At 37.2% G+C, this 18,319-nt stretch overlaps 3 protein-coding genes across 5 annotated transcripts in view; 1 reads left to right on the plus strand and 2 right to left on the minus strand.

Moving 5' to 3' along the window:
• Positions 1-2,902, minus strand: part of LOC139936940 (uncharacterized) — a 46,216-nt gene extending 43,314 nt beyond the window's left edge. For both annotated transcript variants that reach the window (XM_071931795.1, XM_071931786.1), the window contains exons 1-2: positions 2,750-2,902; positions 747-986 (exon numbers count right to left, since the gene is read on the minus strand). In XM_071931795.1, the coding sequence (XP_071787896.1) occupies positions 747-986; positions 2,750-2,797 (288 nt within the window). In that variant the 5' untranslated portion in view covers positions 2,798-2,902. The remainder of the gene's footprint in view (positions 1-746; positions 987-2,749) is intronic.
• Positions 2,903-5,265: 2,363 nt separating this feature from the next.
• LOC139936964 (coiled-coil domain-containing protein 85C-like) lies at positions 5,266-16,843 on the minus strand. The gene is made up of 6 exons (XM_071931842.1): positions 16,786-16,843; positions 15,255-16,032; positions 14,028-14,104; positions 13,109-13,216; positions 11,984-12,085; positions 5,266-11,624 (listed from the first exon to the last, which is right to left on the minus strand). Exons 2-6 carry the CDS (start codon positions 15,868-15,870, stop codon positions 11,472-11,474), a joined length of 1,056 nt encoding a protein of 351 aa, XP_071787943.1. The 5' UTR covers positions 15,871-16,032; positions 16,786-16,843; the 3' UTR covers positions 5,266-11,471.
• Positions 16,844-17,009: 166 nt separating this feature from the next.
• LOC139936970 (uncharacterized) overlaps positions 17,010-18,319 on the plus strand; it is a 48,219-nt gene continuing 46,909 nt past the window's right edge. For both annotated transcript variants that reach the window (XM_071931857.1, XM_071931866.1), the window contains exon 1: positions 17,010-17,147. The gene's annotated coding sequence lies outside the window, so the exon portion shown is untranslated. The remainder of the gene's footprint in view (positions 17,148-18,319) is intronic.

Consider the following 18,319-nt stretch of genomic DNA (forward strand, 5'->3'; position numbering starts at 1 on the left):
ACAATTACCAATAGTGTCTAGTGTCTTTAATGCTTGTACAACACAAATGTTTGCCCTCTGTTGGCCGAATCTAACAGAACATTACACAATAACAGTGATAAAAAGTGAAATTTTCCCGGTCGAAAACAAGGAACTGTTTTACAGTATAAAAGTAAGATTTTACAAAGTTCTATTGCAAAAAAGGCCATTGCATCAAAAAGTCTTATTAAAGTATTTATGGGAAACGCTTGAATGGACACAAAGCTAGCCAACACTGAGGCAACTTAGGCCATTGTATCTATAAAATTCCAGGCCTGAAATGGCTTTCACATAAAATAACACATTTACCCTTTTACATTTACCATTTACACGTCTGGTAATTGTCAAAGACCAGTATTCTCACTTGGTGTATCCCAACATACACATAAATCAACAAGCGGCTTGTAAGCATGTGAAAATTTGGACTCAATTGGTCATTGAAGTTGCAAGAAAATGATGAAAGAAAAAACACCCCTGTTGTACAAAATAGTGTGTATTCAGATAGGAATAAAAAGCTTAGCTGGCCAGAAGTCTTTTATTATTTTAGTGATAAATTACCGCTTTCTCAAAAACTACCCTACTTCAGAGGGAGTCGTTTCTCACAATGTTTTATACTGTCAACAGCTCTCCGTTGCTCATTACCAAGTAAGGTTTTATGCTAATATTTTTTTGTATTTCCAGTAGTTACCAATTGTGTCGATGCCTTTAAATATGGGTTCAATATTTACCAAGGCTTCAACTTGCATTGACTGCATGTGCTGCTGTTGCTGCTGCTGACCCTGCATGCCCTGCCCCGTCTGTTGGAACCTTTGCTCTTGCTGCGTCCACCGTTGGTATTCAGACTGGTATTTCATCATGTCGTTGTTGTACTGTTGGTTCTGATGGTCCATCCATTGCTGTTGGTTCTGCTGCATCTGCTGCCACATCTGTGCTTCGGCCTGTAGGTTCATCAACTTCATTTCATTCATCTATGAGGAAGTTCAATAATAAAACAGAATATTTGTAATGCCAAAAAGAAAACACCCTTGTCACACGAAGTTGTGTGCGTTTAGATGGTTGATTTCGAGACCTGAAGTTCTAAATCTGAGGTCTCAAAATCAAATTCATGGAAAATTACTTCTTTCTTGAAAACTATGGCTCTTCAGATGGAGCCGTTTCTTACAATGTTTTATATTATAACACCCCTTGCAAGTATTGTGCCTGCTCATTGGTTTAGAGCGCGTCACATGACATGTCTTAGTTTTGCTAGACGACGGCCGTGTGATAGAGCGTCGGTTTGCCATGCGCTAGTCCGAAGACTAGCACATGGCGCCGTGCGCTAGTCCGACAGACTAGCCCACGGCGTGCAGTACCCAGACGTCCGTTGCGTGTACGAGGATGATAAATTAATAGTCTGTAACCATTTCGGATTGTCCGACACTACATGCAACACAGTAGGTAAAAGTGTTTGCAATCTGTGTTCGCGTCGTCCGTGGATTGTAGCATTCAGGTCTGTAACTTAATAATAATAATACAGGTTTTAGAAATGTTTGGGGTGTTATAAAACAAATATTGACTGCTTTTACTCGTGCAATGGTTAAAAACTATGACTCCCTCGGTGATCCCCGGAGCGTTCTATTTTCCCTCGGCTTCGCCTCGGGAAAATAGAACGCTCCGTGGATCACCTCGGGAGTCATAGTTTTAACCATAGCACTCGAAGCAGTCAATATTTGTATACTATCAACCTCTCCCCATTACTCGCTACCAAGTAAGGTTTTATGCTAAAAATTATTTTGAGTATTACCAATAGTGTCCACTGCCTTTAATACACAGATCATAATTAAATAACAGACGTACATGTATGTACGTGTGTGACCAATTGAAAGTTCGTCCTTGGCTTCATCTTTCTACATGTTGTACATGTATCTATATTTCGACAGCTAGTCATCAGATTTTCCTTTTTTTTACCACTTTCAAAAATAATGACACTAAGAGCACGAACTTAATCCTCCATGTCTAATGAACACTCAAAACACCATTGACTCTGAGAAAACATTTTTGAAGAAAAAGGACAGAAACTTACCAGATCCCTGAGCGAATTCCCAGGTTTATATTTTGAACACTGACACTGTTTACAAACTGTTACGTTATTTTTTTAATTTTTTTTTCCTGGATGTATATGCGGTAGTCCTTCTTTTCAGGTAAGAAAAAAAATCAGTGGTTTTGGAGTTAATTAACGACGGATAAATTGGTGGCGACTACCGGAAAATTATCCGGAAAAGTTTCCGTATGGTGCCACCACTTTTTCATTCGATATGAAATAATATAGTATCTAATTTACCTCAATGAGATATCCCTTTTTGTAAAAATGAGTGATAAAGTGGTGACGCCATATGGAAAGTTATCAAATTATCCCCATGCAATTTTCTGCATGGTACTCAATATATCAATGTTGTTTTTCTGTCCTAATTACACTATAATTCTATATTCTATTCTATAATTTATAGAACAGAAAAAAGTAACTGGATGGATGTTCAATAAAATACAAGACTACTGGAAAAATCCGAAAAATCAGTGACTGAAAGTGAAACTTTCTTCCTAGTACTACAAATACAATTGAATGGCAAGTCTTGTTTAAAATAATTCTCAATTTATTCGAATTTCACGAAACTAGTGCTGTTGCATGCAATGGTGGTGCTAGCATGCACACGTTTTTATTTAAGAAATTTTAGACAGTTATGAGTAAACAAACCTTTTCGGCCGACATGCCATCCATCCCAGATTTTAAAGGGTTCCACATGATGAAGAGTTTATGTCGATGTTACGGTAGATAATGTGGTAATTCCGTCATTTTTTGATTGATTTGTCGCGACACTTTTTCTTGTCGGAGTCTGCACGTCTGACGTCAATGACCGCAGCAAACGCCACGCGCGGCGGCGGCGGCCGAGTTGAAATGAAATTGCTGCTGCCACCAACGCCCAAATTATTTGGGTCTGATTAAAGTTTGTTGTTGCTGGAAGTAATTTTTGCCGTCCTATCTACTCAAGCATTCTCTATAATTATATTTTGAAAAAGAAAATTTTGTTAATCATGTTTTATACAATGGTATATTGTTTTAATGTTTGAAGTGCTAGTCCCTTTTGAAAAACAGTGTCTCACTGGGAGGTTTTCCCAGGATTATAAATGACAAACACAAAACTTGTGTAAATAATGTTGCAACTGCATCGAGGTACCCTTCACATTAACTGCCTTTACAGTGGACTGGAATACAAAATTACAGAGACACACCAGCTCACCTTTACGTATTTATAAGAGGTGTAGAATCATAGATTTGTAGGGACTGTTCTTCTCCATTCCTGGAGGACCTTTGAAGTCATTTGTATGAAGCCCGTGTGTCCCTTTAAGATGTTGGCAATTTTAATTAATTAAATTTGTTAGTACTGTGCATTGGGTTTGAAATTCTGGGCGAAAGCCATGCAAATAGTGATGACAACTGAAAAATTAAACCTTTGAGAGACACATTTTGTTAATTTGTTTACTTTTATTCCAAGAGAAGTAATACAGGTGAGACTACCGTCAGAAAATGGCCAATTACATTAAAAAAAAACGAATTTTAAACCGGTAACAGAATATGAATAAATAAATATGACAGATCTGCAAAACTAAATATTTTGGAATTTCATAAGAAGACATTATGCTGGCTTTATTAAATACAAATAAACAAGTATTTATTGTGATATGATTGAATACAGAAACTGGCACTAACTGCATTGATCTTTTATTAAAACAACTTCAAAAAGAAAAAAACCTCTTTAGTTTTTATTTCAAGCATGCGTACAATTAACTTGGTTATTGTCAACTACCAGTACTGTATACGCAACTGTGAAAGTTGAAAGGAACACGTTGCCTTGGATCGGACGAGTTGGTCTATAAAAAGCGTTTGTAACCGTTTGTTATAAAACGCATATGGTTAGAAAGATGTTGTAAAAGTAGAATACAATGATCTACACAAATATGCCTTGAAATTGCGTGGTTTTCCTTTTACCTCGTCGACTAACACGGTCGGCCATTTATGGGAGTCAAATTGTTGACTCCCATGAATGGCCGACTGTGTTTCTTCGTGACGTAAAAGGAAAACTGTGAAATTCCGAGGCATGTTTGTGTGGATCATTCTATTCTACTTTTGGGTTATCTTTCTAACCATATGCATTTTGTAACAAACGGTTTCAAGCGCTTTCCAAAGACCAACTCGACCGATCCAAGACGACGTGTTCCTTTAAGTTCAAGAAATAGAGGCAAAACCACCATCACTCTGTTGTCTAAATCAAGTTTTGAATTTCAGATTCACAGATCTTAATAATTGTTTTAATCATTTCTCAAAAATTACAGCATTTCAGGAAAAAAAATATTTGGAGAAAAGTTTTCCACTATGAACACCTTTATACCATGTAAGTTATGTGCAAATCTATGATTTTGTTTTACCGTCAATTGTACAAACATAGTGCACACCCATAAAAGTCACAGAACGTACTTGTCATATTCCAAACAAACTGTATAATCTTCAATCTGAAAACTCATTGGTATGTTTATAACAGTTACTATCACTCAAGGAAATATTTATGTCCAAAATGACTTCCAGACCATAAAATTCCCACAATTTGGTCTAATTTTTCACTTAAAACAACTTTTAGAATGGGAAGAAAGCTCTTTCAAACCAATCTCATCTGGGTTTTGTAATCCACTTTATTTCCAATAGATTAAAACTTTTACAATTCAAGTCTCTAACCTCATTAATGCATAAAATGCCACTGTGTTTGATACCATTGAAGTTCAGTTTTTGTCAAAATCAACAAACCTTTGATGACATTACATTTCAAAGTATGGTATATTCATTTTTGCACATGCAGAACAACAACAAAAAATGCAATTCACCCCAAGAGATCGTTTCCACCAATAAAGCTCTCATCTTTCTTAAAGGAACACGTTGCCTTGGATCAGTCGAGTTGGTCTTTGAAAAGCGTTTGTAACCGTTTGTTATAAAATGCATATGGTTAGAAAGATGATTCAAGAGTAAAATACAATGATCCACACAAATTTGCCTCGAAATTGCAGGGTTTTCCTTTTACTTTGCAAACTAACACGGTCGGCAGTTTATGGGAGTCAAAAATTTAACTCCCATAAATGGCCAACCGTGTTTGTCGACGAGGTAAAAGGAAAACCACGCAATTTTGAGTGATACTTGTGTGGATTATTATATTCTACTTTAAAAATATCTTTCTATTCATATGCATTTTATAACAAACGGTTATGAACACTTTTCAAAGACCAACTTGATCGATCCAAGGCAACGTGTTCCTTTAAACTGAAGACTGGATGTTTAGAATTTCAAAACAGTTGCTCTAAACAAACAACTTTTCGAAGAGGTGAGCAAAAAAAAATTGGGAAAAAAAAAAACACACACACAAAAATTGAACCCGGATCTTAAGAAGGTATGTTGGAATGATGACATTGGCAACTTATGATAACCCCATGAGTTATGATTTCAAGAAGCTTCTTGAAACAGTATCCTCAGGAGCAGGGCTCGATTTTACAAGGAAATAAAATCCATTGTAGGACAAATTGTCAGTATCAACATTGTGATTTGTATTGTGGCATCACACTTTACATAGCAACTTAGGTTGATTTGCAGTAAGATAAATCTTAGCTCTTTGTGAATTCGCCCCCTGAATTCATCTTCATTAAGAGAAAATTAAGGTGGTTTTATTTGTCACTGGGCAAGTCTGATTCCAGTTAAAAGTCTGTAATGTCTCATCCCTGTTTTATGTACTGCTTAAACAAATATGCTTCGAAGAGATTTTGGAACATTTTATTAAAAACTTTACAAAGCTGATAACATGTAACCAACTACACTTTATTACTGAGTATTTAAAATTGTACCTTTTTATTGTTATTTTAATAAATATCTCAGACAGACATTCTCTAAACTTGATAAAATGCTTAGTTCTCATTAATTACCCCAGTTAAATATATATTTATTCCCAAAAGTGTTTTTGTGTGTATCCTTCCTATAAAAGGTGTTAAAAAAGCACTTTACTTTTAGGTTAAAATTCCTTTCTGCCAATGAAGTCTCTTTCACAAAGATAACCATCACAACGTATTTTGTTATGAGACTGAGCTATGTACACATTATTTACAAATACATCTTATAGATAAATGCTTGTACCAAAATTGCATGACGTCAATTCGGTGTTGACATTATATACAAAACAAATTCAATATGAGTATTTGTACCGTTTCCCATTTTTATCGATTAAAACAAATAGCAAAATTGCCGAAACTGTAACCCACCAAAACTGTGATATACAAAAATAATGTTTCCTTGTTTTAATTAATATAAGATTTCTTACTTGAATATAATAGGCTGTGTTTACATAAGCAGTGATTAATACAATGAATGATCCTAGTAAAATCACACAATTTGAATACATGTATATGGCGACTTACAAAAGCTAATTAAAACAAACAAATTAAAGGAACACGTTGCCTTGGACGTACGAGTTGGTCGTTGAAAAGAGTTTGGAACCGTTTGTTATGAAATGCATATTGCTAGATAGATAATTAATAAGTAGAATATAATGAGCCAAACCAATTCGCTCGAAATTGCATGGTTTTCCTTTACTTTGCGACCTAACACGGTCCCATTAGTGGCCGACCGTGTAGACGACGAGGTAAAAGGAAAAACATGCAGTTTCAAGGCATATTTGTGTAGATCATTGTATTCTACTTTTACAACATCTTTCTAACCATATACATTTTACAAGCGGTTACAAGCGCTTTTTATAGACCAAGTCGTCCAATCCAAGGCAACATGATCCTTTCAATGAATGGAAATCTTCCCTACCATAATATGTACATGTCAAAAAAAATGATATAATTCACACCTATATAGGACTTTAGAAAAGTTAAAAAACATACAATACATCTTTGAGGAAATTGCTATTAGTATAGACTTGTACACAAGTTGTTAAATGTTTGTCATGATGATTGTAGCCTTGTAATTGTCGGTAACTGTTAAGCGGGGTGTAGCTACGGGGACGGTACACTCATCCTCGATCCCAGTATGTGTGTGAGTCAGTTGCCATGGCTACCTACGACCGTTGCATGAATGAATCGCACTGTGACTGTTGCATGAAGGGCAGAGTGTGTGTTTGTAACAAATAGGCAGCGCCTAACTACTTGTCATCAAGTCTATGATGATTGTAGCTCAACGTCAACAGTTAATACCGCATCTTCTTCAGTTAAATGTGGCCATAGTCATGCAAATGGAAGTATTATAGGAGCAGCAGCATCCCGTGAACAGCAGTCTTGTAAGAGTGTAGTCGCACAGGAGCCATTGTGCTATCGACCCGACAAACATCTACACAAGCTGACAATTGATATTGACTGGTTAAAGGCAGTGGACATTATTGGTAATTGTCAAAGACTAGCCTTCACAATTGGTGTATGTCAACATATGCATAAAATAACTAACCTGTGAAAATTTGAGCTCAATTGGTCATCAAAGTTGCGAGATAATAATGAAAGAACAAAACACGCTTGTCACACAAAGTTGTGTGCGTTAAGATGGTTGATTTCGAGACATCAAGTTCTAAATCTGTGGTCTCGAAATCAAATTCGTGGAAAATTACTTCTTTCCCGAAAACTATGGCACTTCAGAGGGAGCCGTTTCTCGCAATGTTTTATACCATCAACCTCTCCACATTAATCATCACCAAAAAAGGTTTTATGCTAATAATTATTTTGACTAAATACCAATAGTGTCCACTGCCTTTAATATGGATAGCATAACAGCAAAATTTGTACGCATTTGATTCCACATAATATTTGTTTATAATACATGCTACACAATGGAAATATCTCAGTACTGTTTGTTCTGTAGAACCATCTTTGGTTTCAAATCCGACTTTACCATAAAAGTAAACCCAGTGAACGCTGCATGACTTAAATCCTCCACCCCACTCAGTTGTGAGTCCATTTTAATAGACGTGATTGTAAATGCTTGTTTATTTTTTGGGGATACTTTATGAATCCTATAATGTTATTGTTATTAATATAAATAGTATCAAACAATAAACCACAAGGGAAACTGACTGGGTACATTTTTAATTGATTTTGGATTGAACAAAGAAAAATTGACTAGAGCGGGATTTGAACCAACGACCTCCGGTTTACCATGCTGGCACTCTACCAACTGAGCTATCTAGCCCTATGTTGGTGGTCTCCCAATAATATAAATAGTGTCACTACTATTCCTATAAAAGTGAGCTTTCTAAAAGAAAACATGGTTTGGTGATAAAAGGTTTGGATTTACACAATCACATCCCTTTGTTAAATTTAAGCGTACATTTTTATTGAAACTAGACACAAAACTTTACACAGATGACAACATTTCACCTGTGCTCATCATAATCTTAATTCAATGCCCAATTTCATAATGTCTGAAGGCATACCAAGATTATCTTCGGCCAAACAACCTCGTGAATCCTGCAAACCGATCCACTCCCTGGTAACTCAACACACAACTGTTTGGACTTGGATAAGATTGGTATGCCTGATCTCAGTGTTAAGAATTTGTTATTTGACTCTGCATGACAGAGTTAGACAACTTCCTGATTAGGAATGTCGGAGGATTTTTTGAAAATTTGGTTTCATGACTAACAAAACAACCTGTACACAAAGTAGTGGTTGTTTTATATCAATGCAAGTAAATTCTTCTTTAAAGGATTTGGGTACTTTTTCAAAATGTCCATAGATTTACATTAAACTTACAGGGTTTGAAGATAATGATAGTGGAAAGCTTCCCTTCAAATCTTACTTACTGAGGTGCTGTAGTTTTTGAGAAATGAGTAAACAATGTCATGAAAATCCGTTTGTAAATGATTAAAATAATTTTCGTCTCATGAGACGAAAATTATTTTCATGACATTGTTTTACTCATTTCCCAAAAACTACAGCACCTCAGCACGTTGTATTTTCAGGGAAGCTTTCTACTATCATTATCTTCAAACTGTGTAAGTTTAGTGTAAATCTGTGGACATTGTGTATTTTGTCCTACAAAAGTTACATAGACCCTTTAAATGGTGTTTGAAGGTTTGCATGGTGTGGAGAGTAAGAGTAACTATAAATATAAATATGAATAGTAAACTTGCGGGTACAACCATGGCTAAAATCTCTTTTGAAGGAGTGGTGGCTCTGAAAAGAGCCGGTTTGGTCTCGACGGTTCAAACAGTATACTCTGCTCGTTTCTCCTGAAGACGAGCAGAGTATACTGTTCGAAACGTCAAGACCAAACCGGCTCTTTTCAGAGCCACCACTCCTTCAAAAGAGAGTGTACCCATGGTTGTACCAGCAAGTTTACTATTTATATTTATAAATATATTTATATTTATAGTTACTCTTAAATTCTCCTTTGTTGACGTTGCAAGGCTGATTTTTTTCCCACAGACATTTCAAAAGAGATTTTTTTCTTTTGAACGAATTTTGATATGTAGAAACTGCCTTAAATCTGTAACAATAAAAGTTAGCTGTTTGAATTATAAATCCAATTCTTGGCCATATAACCCCAAAATGGGACCTAGCATCTTTTGTTAAGTAAAGTCTTTAAAGATAAACTATTAATACATTTATGAACTACTATACAAGCTGCTTTATATTGTAAGGCAACACTGTGGTTGGTTAACCGAAAAGTTAAAAAAGTTTGGCCAGAAATAAATATGTACATGTTAGCATGGAGGTAGAAAAAGAAGAAGACCAAACAAGTGGTTGAACAAAGGTTTCAAGTCCCATGCCGCTGCAAATTATAGTACTGGCAATTTAAAAATTGTAACTGTGGTTAGATGGGGGGATGATATGTAATAAGAAATAATCAGCAAAAACCTGGACGCAATTTCATAAAGCTGCTTAACCAAACAGTTCTGCTTAAAAAATTACTGCTTAGCAAAGAGTAGCAGGAAAACAGTCGAATATGGCACAAGTTATATGATAGTTTGGCTGGTAAAATTATTTTGATAAGCAGCTCTATAAACTAGGGCCCTGATAAAAAGCTTTATCTTCAAGTACGCGCAAATCCTCCAATCAGATTTGCAGAATGTATATGGGACGCAGAAGCGCTATATTTTTCCGTATTCCACTCGCGCTTGTGTGATAACTTATATTATCTCCAGTACGCGCTAATCCTCTAATCAGATGCTCGGACCGGAGTGTGATATAAAAAGCTATAACCTACTCCCAGTTTTTATACTGCATTCTGCGTATTGTGAGTGTCAAAGCGTCATGCTCTGCAAACGGCCAGTGCAAAAATAAAATTCTATTTCTGCGCAAGCAAAACCAAGAACATAACCTAACCCCATTGACTTAATTAGGCTGAAAGACAGATTCATACTCAAACTTGCACTCATGGAATACAGATTAATATAGCGCATCTGCGTCCCATATCCAACTCGGCCTTCCGCCTCGTTGGATATGGGACGCAGAAGCGCTATATTTGTCTGTATTCCACTCAGGCTTGTGTGATAACTTATAGTAATGCTTCGTGGAATACTTTAGATGTATTTCTACCTCCATGATGTAACCATAATATAATGGGAGAATTCCCTACCTGCTGTACAAGTCTCTCCTTACACAAAAATAAACATCATTTCTAAAATATCTTACCAAGGACTGTTTAATTGTCGCTACCTCAAGAAGAAAATAAGAAAGTCTATTTTATTTGGCATGGATGACAATGATGTTACAGAGAAAATATACAACGATCAAGAAAAGAAGACTGATCATTTAGTTGCTGAATACATACATCAGGCAGGTCTTCTTCACATAAATTAATATGCTAAGCAATACGTTCGTTGGAACCAGTAAAATATTAATACAAATTGGAATAAGTTTTTGCTTTTCCTGGTAATCTGATTCCACGATGTCTTGGAAAAAAGTTTCTTTGTAAAGAAAATCTGACATTAGTCAAAACCATACACTTCAAAATGACTGCAGAAACCCCCTAGACCTTATGCATTGACGTCATCAACAGCCACCATCTTAGAGGTAGAATGATGACATAACAATCGCTACGCACAGATGTGTACACGGGCGATCGGGATTGGCCAATGAACGACCTTCTTTTGACCTCTAATAGAGGGCGCCCTACTTAAATTACATCATGTGCATAGACCTTATCGCAAATACCAATGCGCTAGCGCAGACTGCTGAATGAGGTGCATTGTGGGATAGATATGGATCAAGTTTGGATACCAGCAAGACCACAATGCACCTAATTCCAAGCTTTACGCGCGCACCCCGGTATTTGCGAAAAGGTCTATAAGGTCTATTGTGAACAGGTTGTGTATGAAACAAGCTAAAAGATCCATGATCGATTTTGAAAACTTACTGACTTGACAATCAATCCAAGACAGTTGATCCGAGATTCATTTTCTCTCGAGGCTGCTAGTACTGCCAGCGTATCTTGGAGGTGTTCCAGGTGGCCCCATAGACCCTGGGTACCTTGGAGGTGCCGATTTGTTGGGAGGCGGTTGATTCCCCGGCCTGTGAGGATCATCACCAAGTTTACGCCAAACAACCTAGGATTGATATACAATTAATACAACAAAGTCAGAATTTGTCTCGTGGTTTATGTAACATTAAATATTGAAAATTCTGTTTACTTACATGTCTTGTATAATAGAAATGTTTACAACTTTTTTTTTTTTTTTTTTTTTGGGGGGGGGGGTCAAGTAGCCTTTTAGAAACACTCTGCAAGGGTCGAAACTAAAGGCAATTTACGTCTTATTGCATTTATACCATCTGGTTCTTTTGGTTGGTAAAGCAGTTTGCAACAGCTAATTCTATTTTCTCATTATAACCATCCTGTATGATATTTTCTTATTGTCAAGTCACTACTTCGGTGGTGGGGGGGGGGGGGAAACTGTGCATTACTCACATTACACATTTCTCTGACGATAGCTTTATGGTTATCATTCATGTGCTCCGTATCACTTCCACTCTGCGTCCCATGGTCCAACTTCTCATGAACCTCTAGAACCTGCAATCATAAAAACAAACACATAGTTAGTATTAATAATAACCACTTTCAATATAGCGCTTTATACACCCAAATGGCGTATCAAAGCGCTTCCTGGTCACTGAGCCATTTATTTAATACTTTTTTTTTACCATCTCAGCTCCCTTGGGAGTATACAGCCTGTGCAACAATTATGCGCTACTAAGCTAAATCAATAACAAGAACCATCTCTGCCCTCACAGGTACCCATTTACCCCTGGGTGGAAACAGGCACCAATTGTCATATACAGACCTTGAACTTCGCTCTTGAAGGGGGCACAGCAATTTTTCCTTTTGTTTAAGGGGCACTTTTATGAAGAACATTTTACTTTGTATTTGAACTATGCAAAGGACAACGAAGGGCACTGCGGCAATTGCTGTGGGTTATTCCTAGGCTTGAATATACACACAGATCCGTGATACCTCTGGACATGGGTGTATTCAGCTTGTATCTTTCTTCATAATTGTAGCTTGTATATTGTCTTATATAAACCAGCATAACTGACAAAAACAAAACATTGACCCTGTCTTTAAAATAGAGCTTGAAGATATTTCAAACATAAATTTACTTTTAAGAGCACCCCTTGCCAAGGATAAGGAATACAAAGCCCTTTGTCAAAAGCAAACCAAAAGAACAAATTTGAAACCTGGAAAACCTCACAACCCTTACTCTTAAGCCAAAGGCCTGACACAACACAAAACATTAAACTGTTGAAATTAAAACTTTCAAAGCAAACTGAACAATTCACAAAACTGCTTGCTGGTACCTGCACATTTGCAAATTAAAGTTAGTTCACAAATAAAGCCTGACACAATCACATAATTAATGAGGTGATTGCATTATAAATGTTGACAAAACACACAAAGGAAGACCTGAACTATTGAATATCCTCTATAAAAATATTGTATTACTAACTTCAGGGATCATGTTACACAGCCCACATTGCCAAAAAAAAAACACCTAGATTTTCCAAGCCAAATGTGTTTCCACACACAACACTTTACCTTTAACGCATGGACCATTGAGTCTGGCTTCTGAGGTACTTTTGGCTTTCCGAGGTGTGGCTCGCCATTTTCCAGTCCTGGTTGGAACTGTCTAGATCCATGGGGGGCCTTTAGAATAAACAGAAAACAAAATATGATGGTCAACCTTAATCAGCCTTCTTCCTTAACAGTGGTTTGCTAGTGAAATGCCAGTTCAAACACTGCCCCACAAAACCACTCCAAGTAGTCCGGCTGGCTAGTTCATATAAAACAAGTATGGACAGGTGAAAAAGCTGGTCGACTAGTCAAATGACAAGCTAACTGGTCCTGCTGGCTAGTCACTGAAATCAAATTATAGGCAAACCATGTTAGTGCAGGGCTGATACTTTGACTTGCCTCTACCATGGTCAAGTGGTATGACATCTGCGAATTACAAGTCTTATTATTATTATTATTATTCTTATTATTATCATTATTATTAACTGTTGTGAGTTGGAATCCCATCTATGCCTGTGTAATGTTTTCACAGGACTAACACAATATTGTGTGTGCAGTGCTCAACACACATCAAATAAGGTAAAACACAAAAATGATAAACTCTTTATCACTGATGCAAATTTAACATTTAACATTTTTTTTTTTTTTTTGTGCTCCCAAACTGCACACACCTTTGTAACATTCAAAAGCCTGTAAGCATATAACTTTGCTAAGCACAGAAATTGCTTAATAGAAACTGATTACCAGCCAAAATTTCATAAGTTTACATTGTTAAAACTTGTGCCATCTCAGTTTGAAGTTTGCTAAGCAGCATTTACTGTTAAACAGCTAAATAAGAAATTTGGCCCTGACGGTACAAGCGTGTTTGTGATAACATTTCTAGCTATCTGTGGGGGGGGGGGGGGGGGGAATGACAGGGATGCTGCATTTTCAGTGATTTTACCTGTGGCCCTTTCCTCTTGTCTGAATCCAGAGTGTGTAACCTGTCTTCAAGCTGTCGTACATACGCAAGTAACTCCTCTGTATCAAAAATAAGGAAAAGGTTCAAAAAATGAAATTAATGTTGGTGTAAAATTAGCCTACAATGTGTAAAATTATTATAGAGTTTAGCCACACAACTCCATGGTGGGGGCAGGCCTAGAATATTACATGTTGGTCATAAAGGCATATTGCCCTGGTCTTGGCCTTGGTGCCCTTCAAAACTTACCCCAAAACGTTAAGAATTTTCAATGAAATTGCCCTTTACAAATAAAACTGATCTTGCTCTCTCAATGGTGAAATTATAGGCCTGTTGTGGACTCCATTCAAGCTGAATTCACAAACGATACACAGTTTTAATGAACTTAACTCAACACCAGATGTTTGGGTCCACCAATAGACACCTTGCATTTAACGCAAAACGCTACACTGACGCGCACGTAGAAAAGCTATCGTCCAATCATTTGCCTCCTTGACCCCAGTAAGGGCGCTTTTTGACCCCAGTGAGGGCCCTTTTTTTAGCATTTGACGTCACATGCAAGGGGGTCTATTTATCCCACTAGCTATAATATAATGTTCATAGAATAATCCCACCATAGTCATAAACATTCTGATGTCACTCTGAACTCCAACAATGCATGGCCAATAGGCAAGCTATTCTTTGTTGGTTTTGATGTGCAAGTCAATCAAAATCTGGCAAATCTAGGAGAGGTATTTTGGAATATATTCCATACATGTAAGTCAGCATTGTTGTAAAAACAAAGATCTACATTTTAAAGTTTGAGCATAACATAATTAGCCAGATTGAAACAATAAATGTGGAATAATAATATTTGCAAATAACTTTACTAATGCTATCTTTTATAATAAGAGATGATTTATGTGAAATATTGTAATATTTTTGCCAGAAATGCTCTAGTTTTTGAGAAATCAGTAAAACAATTAGGTTTGATTTTACGAGACCAAAACTCTGTGCTCTTTAACAGTCCCTTTTTCTCCCACTTTTGTCTACCTACTCAAATGACTATTTGAACTTATATTTTTCATGGGTTGTTTATTTTTTATGTCAGTATTGTTAACACAAAGTGCAGGTAGTGGTCTTTCAAAGTTACCAATGTCGTGCTTCAAAGTACTTTAAAAAAAGTACTAATAATTCTATAAATATGGCAATAATGTAAGGTGTTTCGCCTACCTTGATTTCCTGAGGAGGAGTAAGGTATCTCTGGTTTCATTTCATGAGGACTTGACGGACCGTTATCGTAGCTTCCATCCCCCTGGGCCCTCGGAGCTAAATTCATGGATGTGTTGCATTGGCTACACAAAGAGTTCCTCTTTTCCGCTCCTCGTTCCTGATCCAAAAGATAACACAGCTCTTTCAACTCCAGATTCTCCCTCATTAAATGCTGTTGCCGTGCCTCAAGCTCTTTAAGTTTTTCCTGGTATCCACTCACTTCGGTTTGCATCACACTGGCTGAGTAGCGGCCAAATCGCTGCCACTCCTGGGCGAGGTTACGCCCCTTCTGTCGGTCATCATCCAGAAAGCAGCAAAGATCGCGCAGTTCCTGGTTGTCGCTCTGAAGTTTTGGATTGTTGTTATCTCCTGACCCACCACGAGGTTCATTCTTCAGGGCCTGCATGCGACGGTTGACGTCCTTCATAATGTTGCTGTGTTCTGCTATTCGGCGCAACCGGTCCCCGTCAGTCCATCGCAATCGACGAATCAGCTCGTCTCGAGATAATCGACTCAGCTCCTCCTCTGTTGGGACTCTGGGAGGACCACTCGGTGGCCCATTAAGTTTACCAGCCATTTAAGGGTAGTACACGGCTATTTCTCAGATTTTTAACGAAAGTGACATTTTCGACACGCAAAAAAAACTGCCTTTTTGTAAATGTCAACCACCCAAAATTGATGGAGTATGAACTACACACACAATTCAATAGTCATGTTGCATCAGTATGTATGGTTTTGCCTGTAGTGACAAAAGAGGAGACAAAAAAGGAATTTCTTTTTAGTGGATGATTGATAAAATGATAAGATTTGCATTTTCCAAGAATAGAAGAAAACTACTTTACTTTGCATTGTTGATCTCCACAACCACAATTTCAATTGAAACAACTGGAATTTGCATTCAGAAAAAAATGTCAAATCCAACTGGGCCTTAGACCTACATCCACTTTTACATGATGTTAATTTGATTAAATAATCAATGAGAATCTTGCTTGGCAGGACATAATTGTATTTCATCAAAATAAAATGGGAGTGGGATGAACAAAATTACACTGGCAAAAGCACTCTGGTCCGAGTCTGATTCTGATGTAAAACTTGCATTCTTCTTATCCAGTTTTTCATTTCTAGCACAATTTAAAACTATTGTTTTCTTTTGCAGTCCCATAGTAGTCCCAATCATAAATGAATAATGAACAAGCCAAGTCTTTTGAAATAAAAGTTCAACTTCACCAAAGCAATATTGGGGCGGATTGGTTTGAGCATTATAAAATGTTTGCATTCTGGGGCGAATCAACCCTTTAAAATGTATGTACAGTACATCGGCATCGGGATTGTTTGTTAGTTGTTTTTTCCCGACGATTTAAAAAGTTAAATAAATTGTCGAAATATTTCTCCACACCACACTTTATACCAATTACATACAAGCCTTAAATTTACAACTATAGCTACAGCACACTAGGGTTAAAAAGAGTTTGAAGAAATGTGTAAAACTCACCCCAAACTCGAGGTCAGAAACGATGACAGCCGCACACAAATCATCCGCTTTCAATTTTGATGAAAATAGATGAACGCTAGAGGGCGACATTTACGTTTTGTTGTTCGGTGTTTTGTGTGGTGGTTGCATACCGATCGTGTTTTTTGCATTCATCATGCACAAAAAGTTACTTTGAAGTAAACGCAGCATGCGATGCACGCATTTCACACAAACGACGAGTTGATCAATATCTAGCCTGTGTGGATTAATGTCTGCTCTCTATTTTGGCGACGGACCGGAACACAAAGCCTAATGGAGTAACAAATTGTGCCTTAACTGGTGTGTGTTTTGGAAAAGTTAATGAGTGAGGGAAAGTTTGCATGGTAAGTATGTGCTGTTAAATAATAATATGACTAACCATGGAGCTAAAACTTGTAACTTAGTCAGTGCTCAACTCTTGAACTTTTCTTTCGGCTCTCATAAAAAAAGCCATAGATAGGCCGGTATTTATGTAACGGGACCCCCACTTGTTTACACTAGCACTGCAGTTTAATAATCCGCAGTGAAGTTGTCATGTCCATCCTTTTTGTTCAAGCGGATCATGCCCAATGGTTTATAGTATAAACCATTGGGCATGATAAATGATACCGTCGAAATTCTACCAAAGTTATAATTTAATCCACTGTCAGCAACTTATTAGGCCTACAACTTACAAGCTCTTGTAGTTAGTTGAGTTTGTAAAGATGTAAAATCCAAAGTGTACCTTTTTACTTTGATAATTTTTTTAATGGAGGCGGTGTGACCCTTGCTCAATGGTCTATGAATGGTGGTGACTAGTGACAATGGAGCAAGGTCCTAGAACTATGAGGTTTGTTTGGCTATCGTCAGACGATACTTCTAGAAAACTAAAAGGCTCCCCTGTAGTTTCTAGAAGTAGTCAGACGATAGCCGAATGAACCTCAGTCAACTTATAGTTTTAGGAGTAGGTAGCCCCAACATGACAATCTGGACGGGTGACTCTGCTTCTGGGGAGTCCAACCCTAGTACGCCCCTTTTTATTAAAGGAACACATTGCCTTGGATCGGTCGAGTTGGTCTTTGAAAAGCGTTTGTAACCGTTTTTTTATAAAATGCATATGGGTAGAAAGATGTTGTAAAAGTAGAATACAATGATCCACACAAACATGCCTCGAAATTGCGTGGTTTTCCTTTAACCTTGTCGACTAACACGTCGGCCATTTATGGGGGTCAAAATTTTGACTCCCATAAATGGCCGACCATGTTAGTTCGCACAGTAGAAGGAAAACCACACAATTTCGAGGCAAACTTGTGTGGATCATTGTATACTACTTTTAAAACATCTTTCCAACCATATGCATTTTATAAAAAACGGTTACAAACGCTTTTGTTTTGACCAACTCGTCCGATCCAAGGCAACGTGTTCCTTTAAAAAGTCTAGAAGCAGGGCCTACTCCTAGAACTATAATGAGGTTCGTTCCGCTATCATCTTGGAGATTATAGCGGAATGAACCCCATAGTTCTAGGAGTGAGGAGTA

The sequence above is a fragment of the Asterias amurensis genome, chromosome 1 (assembly GCF_032118995.1).
Source record: "Asterias amurensis chromosome 1, ASM3211899v1".
Taxonomy (NCBI): Eukaryota; Metazoa; Echinodermata; class Asteroidea; order Forcipulatida; family Asteriidae; genus Asterias; species Asterias amurensis.

Bases quoted from the DNA above. Each gene is read 5' to 3' on its own strand.
- LOC139936964 (XM_071931842.1), bottom strand. From the start codon at position 15,870: ATGGCTGGTAAACTTAATGGGCCACCGAGTGGTCCTCCCAGAGTCCCA. The intron at 14,105-15,254 runs GTAGGCGAAACA...TTTTTGATACAG, and splicing joins CTCCTCCTCAGGAAATCAAG to AGGAGTTACTTGCGTATGTA. The intron at 11,625-11,983 runs GTGAGTAATGCA...TATCAATCCTAG, and splicing joins TCGTCAGAGAAATGTGTAAT to GTTGTTTGGCGTAAACTTGG.